We start from the raw sequence: 12,307 nt of genomic DNA on the forward strand, positions 1-12,307 counted from the left end.
TGCAGATTGACTATGCGAGTTCACTCTGCCCAGCTAACACATGTCCAGAGCAGGTGGAGGTATGGGACTAACTGACTATGGGCCCTGGTTTGTTAACCTTTGTTTCAGCTCTCCATGCTCTCTTATGTTTAAGTTACTCTGTGTCTATTAGGGGCACAGGGGGACCAAGCAAATGGAATAGTAATAATTATCCACAATATCTCCCAGGAAATATACAGACTATTCCTGGTTTATTTGATTCTAAAACTATACATGTTAATTGAAAGAGCTGATCACATTGGCCTCTGTAGAATGTAGGAGACTGATAGTCTGCTACTGGAGTGCTCCTGCTATTGTGAGAAGGTGTCCTGTGTTTATACTTATGATAATATGGATTGTGTCTTCTGAGCTAGAAGACACCAAGGCTGACCTGAAAGGTCAAACCTCTGAGTCACCTAGGCTGGTTAAGTGATTAGTTAATTAACTCATGTTAATTTATGTTTCTGGTTACAGTTTTTATTGTTAGGGTAATATAATCAGGAGGTGGGAACCTCCTCCTCAAGTGTACACAAGCCTGTATTATTGTTCTAATAAACAGTTCAAATTCTAGTGTCCTCTAAAACTGGTGTTGCCTGGTTCTTTGGGTTACTATAGCCAGAACCATTGGTCTCGTGTTCCAGAGCTTAGGAAGTGACATACTGATGGAAGCACTCAAGCGGAGTGTGGGAAGTTCCGTCACATCAATCATACTACTTTTTTTTTCATTTATAAAACACAGAAATTGGTGCTGTGTGTTTTCTATTGCCCACTGTACGTTGTTAGAACTTCAGTGCCACTCTTTGGGATAATAAAGACAGCCTAGTGCTATTACAGAGAAAGGAGGCTAAGGACCCCAGGACATCACATGACCAGCCATAAGACTGCTTGATGCAGAAATATGTACTTTAAAAAAATGAAGCATCTCAACCCAAAGCACAAAAATGTGATCCATTACATTTTGCTACTACTTTGTTTTCTCTCTTTTTCACCTAGTCAACTTGCCAGCAACATATTTAGTTTACAGGGTGAAACAATTATTACTCACTGTTCTGTATTCATAAAGGACCAGCACTGTCACTGGTTTCATCACAGATTCGGGATAGCTTACTTTTTTGGGATTGTATTTGATATGTGCATGAGAGATGCAAAAATATAACCAGAATATTTAAACGAAAGATGCTATTTCCGCCATGGGTCCCTTCATGATGGCTTGGCTGATGACCAGATCAGACACGTGCCTAATGGCAGCTCTGAGGCAAGACAGTTTTTGCAAGTTCTAACTGTAGTATATACATGATGAGTTGGTAGTATTTAACCAGTCATGAACAACATTACCTTCTAAGGGACAGCACATTCCGGAAAAGGAAATTAGTTTGCTGGCTTGTCCTTATAGCATTCCTATAGCATGAAGTCATTTGAGGTAACTATACTTTGGAGGCTTGTTTTCTTAGATATTGAGACAACCTTAAATAAGGAAATAAAATATGCAATTTCCCCATCATCACCTCAATAGGGATGTGTATTTAGACAAAAAAAAAAAAAACACCTTTCCTCTCCTCCTTTATATAAGATGGGGGAGGTGTTATGTAGTTGTCATATGATGGACTGGGCAGAGCTGATAATACTGTAGAGAGACAACACTGCAGAGAGCACATATCTTATTGGCTGGATCAGCAGGTGACTTTTTGCATTTATTGACATTAGCATAGAGTAAATTGTGGATATCAAACCATATTGTTTGTTGCATGCTCTGCGAACATTTTAAAAGGCAATCTTGTTAGCAATATCCCCTAATCATTGTATCACCTGTTAAGAAATTAAGAAGTTGAGTATAATGGCAGACATTCGTGTCGGGGAGTTGGTGTCTCTCCTGCAATAATTGGAGCAAAAGGACCTCCCCCACACAGAAGTCTATGATGTACTGAAATCCTTTACTCATCCACCATTTGAAGGATGCAGGGGTGAGGACCCGGGAGGAACAACAGATTCGATAATACAGGGGCACGGGATTGATTGAAGATGATGGGATTTATTAAGTCTGTCCCACAAGCCTAAAATTATATTAAAGTCTTGTTTTTTTATTTCCTAAAAATAACAAACATGTTATACCAACCGGCTCTGTGCAGTGGTTTTGCACAGAGCAGCCCATAGCCACCTCCTCTCAGGTCCCTCTCCAGTGCTCCTGGCCCCTTTCTCCTGTTGAGTGCCCCAACAACAACCAGCGTGCTATGGGAACACCCGAGCCAAAGCCCTGCCCCTCTCTCCTCATTGGCTCAGAGTTTGATTGACAGCAGCAGACGCAAATGGCACCCCACTGCTGTCTCAGCCAATCAGGAGGGAGAGTCTTGTACAGCCGAGTCTCTCATGCAACATCCCTGGATTGAGATCGACTTAGGTAAGTATTAGGGGGGCTGCTGTACACAGGTTTTTTTAATCTCATAGCATAGAAATTCATTAACATAAAAAAAAATTCTGCCTTCATAACCACTTTAAGGAAAAGGAAAGGGTGGGACAGAGAATAGGCGGTCTTGCTTTTGACTAACTAGATCAGATGGCTAGGAGGCCTGTGGGGAGTGGCCAAGTTCTCTATGGACATCCAGGGCATTAATGATTTGTGAATGTGAAAGCAAGCCAATAGGGCCAATTGTGCAGCTTAAAAATATTTCCAGAGATCGCAAACCCCAGGTCGCCTCTCGTTTTAGGAATGAAGAGTGTCTATGGACCCTGGGTCTCTTGTTCTGCGAAATTAACAAGCAGTTTCCACTGAAACAAAATGAGATCCAAGTTATTTACAGCTATCAAAAGAGTTTGGCAATAATACAGTATCCGGGGGAAAGAAATTTATTTTGACAGTATGCAACTTACCAAACCATGAGGGGGCTTTATAGACCATCTAGCCAAGCCAGGTGTAATTTTTTTGAAAAGGGAGGTGTAGTTATGCGGATATAAAATTACCTAACGATGGTGTCAAGTAACTAAAAAAAAGTTTTTTCAATTACATATTTACCAGACCAAAATATAGAGAAGTTCACCATTAGGTTTATCATACACTTTAACCATTTGAGGACTTGGAGCAGGAGATGCACCCTTAAATTTTTTTTAGCAAAGTTTGTAGAATAAATCTCTTATTCCCTGATACTCGCTCTCCCTCCGCTTCCTAAATCCCGAGCATGTCTGCCACGCTTGGCCAAGGTGCCATTCTTGGAATGCTTTACATTTTCTTAATTAATACAAAGCATTCTCAGATTGGCCTCTAAGTGTAGCAATATGGTTACATTTAATGAAGGTACAACATTTAGCAACGTAAGAGGTGCCTCTCCTCTTTTATACCCTGTAAAAAAAATGCTTTGATATACAAGTGCTTTGGATTACAAGCATGTTTCTGGAACGAATTATGCTCAAAAACCAAGGTTTAACTGTATGAATAAAATATACATAACTGGTATTGAGAGAAAAAAAATAAAAAACTTTGGCTTTACATACACGTTAAGCTCCATGAAAATAAAAGCAGGAGGAAAAAGGAAAGAACGTCTAAAACATGAACAATGAATATATCTAAACTCAATACGTAGGAATGTGGGAGGTAGTCAAGATTCTGTTGCTCTGTGGTGGCATTTTACTTTGACTCTTTGTAAACTGGCATTCCTTCTCATACACAAACCCAGAATAAAAGGCAAATGCAAGAAAAGTGTAAATGTATTTTATTATAATGCAACACAAAAACCTGCAATATGATTCTGCCTTTTAAGCATCAAATGGACATAATATACGCTCAAACTACTTTGCTGTCTGTAGTCTATGATATATAGGGACAGAAGTAATTGGACAACAGAGACTGAAAGGTGTTAGTGTGCTGCTCCCAAGTCGCACAGTGCCAGATGTCCCCCCTTTAAAGCAGCAGCTCGTGTTATTGGATGTCTTTGAATCACCTGTAGTCCAGTTCAAAACTGCAGTTAGTGTGTTTTGAAGAATACATTAACTCCGTCACTGCCACAGGATATGCAATATGCTCTTTGAAAGGGAATCTGTCAAAGAGAAATACATCTGTTTGAGAAGTTTCACCTGAAGCTGCAATTCTCCAACTCCGAGAATAAAAGCGAATTCTGCACCAGCCACAAAGTGGAGTGAAGCTGGAAAGGTTAATTTCCTCTGTCCCAGAACTAAAATGCGACTCTGAATGTAGGGTCTCATTTGGGGCATCTCAGAGTTGTTTTGCTTTTTTTTTTATTAAAGCTACAGATCACCATGCATGAGAATATCTTTTGCAAAGAATGATGGGCCTCGAAGGTTAGCATGTGTTAAGGGAATCCGTGTAATCTTTCAGCGTGACCCATTTGATAAAAAACTGCAATGTGTGCTTTACATGGCTTGCGCCTTTCTCTCCATAGAAAAAGGAATGGTCAATGATTGGTTTTATGCAGATTAGCAATCTTTACTGGAAATTTCAGGAACTTCTGATCCTCTATATTGCCTTTCTGTAAACCGTCAGTAATGTCCAGTCATTAAAAGTTGCAATATTATGGTCACTGGGTAGTGTATGACCTCCCTTAGGGTACCAACAGTGAGCAACATAAAGGCAGTTTGTAGTTTTCTTCAGTAGGATTTTTAGAGAGGAAATCAGCTACATGTCTGAAAATCTTGCTCACCACTAAAAGCCTTTTGATCGCTAGATTCTGCCTTTGTGATGACCTCCTGAACAAGGTACATTTTATTACAGCTCTATTACATAAACCAGCTTCTCTCTCAGGTTTAAAGTTGAACTCCAGCTTTTCATACACTTTACAAAGTTTGTTCAAGCCAGCTTGCCCAAACAAACGATGTCCCTCACCAACATGTGAGGCCACTGGATGTGCTGCATAAACTGTACGTAGAGGAGGCTAAATACAGCATATGTTCCGGGCTCCATCCGAGACTTCCTATCTCATAACCAGAACACCTTAGTCTATCTGATTGACGTCGAGCAATTCCGAGAAAGCAATGTATTCTATAGCAGTGAATACGAAGCTTTCTCTGATTGGCTGAGTCAGAGGCAGGCTGGTGTCAAAACCTCTGTCTCAGCCAGAGGAATCTTTGTATTCATTGCTAGAATACATTCCTCTCTCGGAATGGCTCAGCGCCAATCAGATGGACTCCAATGTGTTCCGGGTATGAGACCGGAAATCTCGTCTGGAATCCGGAACACGGTGCGATATGCTAGCTTTAGCCTCAGCCACATACCGTTTATACAGCACATCCAGCGGCCATACTTCTTAGTGAGGGACACAGGTCATTTGGGCCTAAACTATGTAACGTGCATCATAAGATGGAGTTGAGATTTCAATCTAAAGGGGCCATTGTGACATATGAATCTGAGTATCAGACAGTCCTTCCCTTAGATAGATAAATAAAACAGAACCAATGAGATTTCCACAACTGGGCTGATCTACAAAACCCCAGTGGGCTTTGTGTAGGAAAGTAACTGATTCTAAAGCGTGTTTTCCATGGCAACCAGCTCCAGGCTATCATTTTTCAATGCAAGATCAGACAATGAATGGACCCAACAGGTTGTCACGGGACTGCAGATACACACATACTATTGTTATAGTTCAAGAGTTTTTATGCTACGTCCTGTGGCATTGTTTAATTTTTCACTTTATGTGCTGGATGGTTTGTGCTCACTGCCTTGTTATACTGCTATATGATTTATTTAGGGGAATTTGAGTCTGACTGCTGCCCTGCAGGGGTTGATGTTTATGAAGTGCCCTTAGTGGTGGGCTCTTGTACTTTGGACAATAGTTATAACTATAGTTTGTATCAATGGGGTTCTGGTCAGCTCTGAAGAGGGCATAGCCCTTGAAACGCGCAAGCTATGCTCCGGTGGATGGACACGTTTTCAGTGTTGGGACTGAATTATGTTATATGCACTCTATCATGCACCTTTGTGAGTACAATGGATTTCGGTTTCATTCAATAAAAGAGTTTTATGATAATGCACTAGAGGCAAGGTGTGCCGCCGCCTTTTTCTTGTATAGCTGATACACAGTCTCCAATGACAGCAGTAATATTTATTACAGCAACATTTTTTTTTTATCTCATGAACAGCATTTCCCCAAAATACATATATTTTCAGTATTTCAATGTTTAAAAACAGAAGAGAACAAAAAGAAAAGAAAAGGAAACGTATGAATTGCGCTTGTTGCGATTTATACAGAGTATTGTGAAAAATAAAAAAAACAGTCCATAATAGTGTCTGCTGCTTCCATACATATTCTGGTCACAGACCAACGGACACACACATCCGGAAATCACCCGCTATTTAAATACAACTGTGTCCAACATGGCTGCTAAACACTGGACAATATTAGAGGTCATCAAAACATCCACGTGTTCTTCCAAGTGACGCTTGGGATCCTATGGAGAGGGAGACAAGACATGAAATTATATATGAAAACATTAATAGCAGCAAAGAGTACAGAGGGATTTTTTGCAACTTTGATAGCTACAGTACTTGTACCAGGAACTGCCACTGCTGACTTGTTTTAAAAAAATTACAAGGACAGGGATTCCTATCCCAATTCTGCCTTCTCCACTACTCACTGACAGAGAACAAGCATTCAAGATTAAAATTAATTATTTTCAGTCTTCACCAGCTGAATGCCTGCGCCAAGACACTGGGGTTGATTTACTAAAGGGGTGGAGACTGTTAACATTGTAAAAACTGTAAAGCTGTTCACTTTAAATACCCAATCACATGCAAGGAAAAAGTAAATAAAAAAATGTGCTTGAATGCGATTAAAATGAACATAGCTTTGCAGTATTTACTAAGCCAAGACAGCATTCACTTTGGAGTGTGAACCGTATACTTCGCTGAGGCCAGCAACTTCTACCTGGGTGCCAGTCTTAGGTCCTTTCCATTGGCTGGCACGGGATAACTCCCTTGCATGTTTCAGCCACCCTGCACACACAGGGAACGTACATGCAGCTCAGTTTACATGCCGCAGAAGACAGGGCAGGCAGATAGGTGTATTGAATGTCTTCTGTGATAACAACCTGCCTTCTACTTTAAGTGTTTTTTCGCATACAGACTAACTTGGTAAGCCATGAATCATGAATGATCTCTGCGATAAATAGCCATTTAGATCTGATGAAGAAAATGCTTTGAAATGTCTCCCGTCACTTCCGATGCAACAACGAGTGTGTTCCATGCTGGTGTCAAGACGGATGTCTGGCCGGTTGTTCTCTCCTCTCGTCTTAACATCTACACACCACCATTTACAAAGGACCCGCTGAGCGACCACTGTATTATACTGTTATATGCCCATTAAACTTCATATTAGTGTGAGTAGCCATTTGGCTGATTTTAATTAAATATACCATTCATTGCATCTTCTGCTGCACTTAGTTTTTGGCATACCTTGTTTTTCTCCCATTGTTCTTCCAGAGACTGCTTCGCTCTCAAGGGAGCTGCCACTAAATGCTGCATATGTATACTTTTTGAACTTTATAGACTCTTGAGTGTGTTTCGGTACCCTTTCGCGTGCCATTCTGTTTTTGTCATGTAACATACAGCCTGTCTCTGTCTCCCGTAATAGGACTTTCATCTCCAATTACTCCTGTAACATCTTTTCTGCCAATGTTTTTTAGTAACTTTTCAGCCTATGACAGACTCATTGGAGACATCGGGAGTCACATTCGAATGGATACCTATACGTCATATGTTGACAATCACTGGACTGGGGAATATGAAAAAGCACAAATAACTTACTTCTCATTCCCCCTGCAGTCAGTGGTCATCCCTACTTTTTAATGCTACCAGGATGTGGACTGGTCCTCAGCATCCTCACCTTCAATGCAGGACTGCTGGTCCTGCATTGTACATAACAACATCCAAGAACTGCAGACAGCGGAGCTATGCTTTAAGGAGAGAGGATTAGGACACTTTTTGTACTACTAATACAACGCAAGTACCTGGTACCAAATCACCAATCTGAACACTTTTTAAAACTTTTAATTTTCATATGAATGCATCTTTTTATTTACTACTTTAGTAACTCTCTAAGCCAAGAGCACCTGATATAGGATGTAGGGAGCCACACTACCATGTCTATGAATGACACCAGTTACGGTGTTGTGTCTAAACCTCCCTAACTCTGCTGTGCTATTCACTCCTGTGGCTCCCTGCTCTACATATCAGGAGCTCTTTGCAGAGTTTAGAGAGGTCCTATTGTAATAAACAAACTGTATTAAAGTGAAAGTTAAAGATTACTGAAAAGAAAAAAAGCTATGCCTGGAGTTGGGCATCAAATAGCCTCAGCTGGTTAGTACTTATATGTGGTGCTAGCAGTGGGCCCTGTGGTCTAATACCAAGAAGTGCCATCACCAGTATCCAATAAACTCTACTGTAAATAACTAGTGGGTATATGTCATCGCAGCAGGAATCTGTTGTACAGGTTATCCACAGTATAATCCATTAACATGTTTATTCCTTGTGACAGGACACTGAATATGAATTCCACACTAGAGGAATCTCCTACGGAATTGACAGAACAGAGCTTTTCTTGTCCGGGGATTGACCTGTCATGTTAAGGACTGGTGGTTACATGCCAAAAAGAAAATTCCAATAGCTACCCTATTATGGGATGTGCGGCCATTTTACAAATAAAACTTGGTACAACTCTTTTTAAAACTGGCCAACTAGGTAATATCCCAAAAGCATATTTAATATTTTTTTTTTTTTAAAGAATACAGAGAAATACGGAGCCTCCAACCCAAAAAGGATAGTCATCTGGCCATCTTTAGCCTTAACATTTTCCGGGTCAAACTGACCTGCAACAAGCAGGCACCCAGAACTCCTTGGGCTAGATCCACAGCCAGGCGGCGCAACTTAACTTTTCCCATTTAAGTTACACCGCCGCAAATTTCCCAATGTAGTGCCCGATCCACAAAGCACTTACCTGGAAATTTGCAGCGGTGTAACTTAAATCTAATGGGGCGAGTCCCATTTAAATGAGGTGCGCTCCCACGCCGGATGTACTGCGCATGCTCCCGACACGATTTTCCCGACGTGCTTTGTGCGAAATTACGTTACGCCGAGTTTTGTGAATCGCGCCGGGTAAAAAAAGTTGCGCCGGGAAAAAAAAGATGCGGCGAAAAAAAAAAAAAAAATTGACAGCGTCGCGGGAAAGAAGGGTCTACTTTTACATGGTGTATTAACTTTACACTTTGTAAAAGTAGCCCTAATTTTGCGTTTGCAAACTAACAGCTTACGGAGACTTCACAAAGGGAAACCGCTTTGTGGATCTCCGTAAGTGCTAATTTGCATACCCGACGCAGAATTTCAACGAGAAATGCCCCCAGCGGCGGCCGAGGTACTGCATCCTAAGATCCGACAGTGTAAAACTATTACACCTGCCGGATCTTAGGAACATCTATGCGTAACTGATTCTGTGAATCAGTCGCATAGATAGAAACATGGATACGACGGCGTATGAGTAGATACGTCGGCGTATCCCTTTTGTGGATCTGGCCCCTTATTTGTATACTTGCTCCATGTCAGCGAAAATACTAAAACCTTTGGATCAGGCATGACAGCTAGAAAATAAATCTGATTTTATAGCTGGGGAATCAAAAAAACACCTTGCACTGTATAAATAATTTTCAAGCTGTTTTATAATAGTTGGGCAACAGCAATGACAAACAAGAGAGAAAGTTCAGGGTCAACCATCTTGGACACATTACCTGTTTCCCAACATTCTTTATAGCAAGCTGCTCGGGGGTCATCTTGTCCTCTTCCTCTACAGCCTGTGTGCAGAAGAAAAAATAAATCATTAGAAATGTTATATTAAATAAAGTAAGCAGTAAGTAAGATAAGAATTCAAACAGAGCTCCTGTGGATACATATAAATATAAGCTGCTCCAGACAGAAAACTACTGGGCAGAAATTCAGGACAAAGGTCACTTTCATACAGCAGTCCAAGCCTACCATGTATAACTATGGTCAGTAATGCCATGTAGTGTTGTAAAGTGTGTTCCAGTGTGAAATGTTTATTACAAGTTTGCCAAAATCACATTTCCCCCGATGTCACTGCTCCACGTAGTGAGCACATACAGTTGTGCTCATAAAGTTTACAAACCCTGGAAGAATTTATAATTTCTTGGCCATTAGTCAGAGAATATGAATGATAACAAACATGTTTCACTCATGGTTAGCGTTTAGCTGAAGCCATTTATTATCAATCAACTGTGTTTAAGCTTTTTAAATAATAATCACAACAGAAACTACCCAAATCACCCTGATCAAAAGTTTACATATCCTGGTGATTTTGGCCCGATGACATGCACACAAGTTGACACAAAGGAGGTTGGAATGGCTATTAACCGCTTGCCGACCAGCTCACGCACTTATACATCGGCAGAATGACACGGCTGCGCAAAGCAACGTATATATACACGGTGCTTGGAATTTCACACTGTGTGGGCACTCCCCTGCCACGAGCTCCGTGACCTTGCCCGATGTCCGCCGGTGTCCTGCAATTTTGTCACTGAGCTGCAGAACAGGGAGATGCCTGTGTAAACAGGACACTGATCCACTGCTCCCTGTCATCGGGAGCAGTGATCAATGTCGTGTCACAGGTAGCCCAGCCCCCACACAGTCAGAATCACTCCCTAGGACACACTTAACTCCTTAATCGCCCCCTACTGGTTCACCCCTACCCTGCCAGTGTCACACAGTAATCCGTGAATTTTTATAGCACTGATCGCTGTATAAATGACAATGGTCGCAAAATAGCAGCTTGCTATGTTGGCATATACAGAAGAGGAAAAGCTGAGACGGACATCATGGGGACTGCTATGCAATGGCAAGGATAATCGTTTTACGATTTTAGAAGAAAAAATAAAATTACAACCGCATTAAGTTAGAATAGGAGAACATAAATTCGAACTGGTTGCCATGGCTTATGCATTTTGCGCATTCTTCTTGCAGCCTACTGATAAGTAGACAAGACAGTCAGAAATCTGAATCTCAGGTACATGATCACAGATTGGAAAGTCTGGCTTTGTCAGTTAGCCATAATCATATGCTAATTGGATGTGCTGCAGAGACCACATAGTGCTGCCAGCACTGGTCCGTTTGGTCTATTTATAGTCTGTAGCATCAGCACCACTATCCAACATTTTACTCATTACTTGTCATGCATGAAAGCTAGTAGCTACTTGTCATTGCAGTACTAATGTATTGCAATGTATAAGAAAACACTAGTTACCCGCTGTAAAGTCTAAGAAAGATTAATACCAACAAAGTGTCAATAGAACACATTAAACTTATGTACAAAACATTCATGGCACACTCCTATCAACATTCAATGTGCAAATGGTCACTTAATAAAAACCATTTGCATTGAAAATTCTCAATTTATAATTAAATCAGTCAAGAGGTATTTTCTCCTTAAAAGGTGGTAAAGCTGGCAAGCTCTTCTTGTAATGTGAACCTCTATATATTTAGAGTTGTGTGTTGTGTTGGGGGGGGGGGGGGGAAACCATTATTAATGATCACTCTAACATGACATCAAAAGCAAGATGCCAACAAATTGTTAATGAATATACTCCAACCTCAAAAGTTATTTAAACCAAACATATTGGCAATGTAATGCCTGACACCCACATTCCCTCACTGGCAGCAGAAATATATACTGTATATATCTTTTTTATTTTTTATGACAACACATGCTAGAGGCTCCGTTACTAATCAGTTCCCACTGTATTGCGACACCAATTTCACTCTGATATATGTAAATGGGATTTTGTAATGAGCCAACTAGAAAAATATCTTTGCATTTTTAACCAATGGAATACTAAAGCAGCGTTTCTCAACTTCAGTCCTCAAAGTGCCCCAACAGGTCTTGTTTTCAGGATTTCCCCTCAGATGAAACAGCTGTGGTCATTAATAAGGTAGTGAAACGGATCAAATCACTTGTGCAAAATAAAGGAAAGCCTGAAAACATGACCTGTTGCGGCGCCTTGAGGACTGGAGTTGAGAAAGACTGTACTAAAAAATGCTAATAAAGACAATCCGAAGTGATCATAATAAAAGCAAACAAATTAATAAAAAACAGAGTTAAACTTGTATGTTTTGGTAACTTTTTCCAGTAGTCCAAGTTCAGCCTTGGAGAGCTTCCCAATGGAACAAGAAACACATTACCCTCAAAGAGAGTTAAGAGGCGGTCCTCCAACTCCGTATACCTGAGAACCGAAGGACGGAACCATGAGAGAACACAGAAAAGATGCATATACAGATAGGGTGGGAATCCAG

General features: G+C 40.7%; 1 protein-coding gene across 2 annotated transcripts in view; it reads right to left on the bottom strand.

Moving 5' to 3' along the window:
- Window positions 1-3,702: 3,702 nt before the first annotated feature.
- The window catches only part of PSMD14 (proteasome 26S subunit, non-ATPase 14), a 126,116-nt gene continuing 117,511 nt past the window's right edge, over window positions 3,703-12,307 (bottom strand). For both annotated transcript variants that reach the window (XM_040357873.1, XM_040357872.1), the window contains 2 exons: window positions 9,736-9,798; window positions 3,703-6,408 (listed from right to left, as the gene is read on the bottom strand). In XM_040357873.1, coding sequence (XP_040213807.1) covers window positions 6,310-6,408; window positions 9,736-9,798 — 162 coding nt within the window. In that variant the 3' untranslated portion in view covers window positions 3,703-6,309. The remainder of the gene's footprint in view (window positions 6,409-9,735; window positions 9,799-12,307) is intronic.

Source organism: Rana temporaria, chromosome 6 (genome assembly GCF_905171775.1).
Source record: "Rana temporaria chromosome 6, aRanTem1.1, whole genome shotgun sequence".
Classification (NCBI taxonomy): domain Eukaryota; kingdom Metazoa; phylum Chordata; class Amphibia; order Anura; family Ranidae; genus Rana; species Rana temporaria.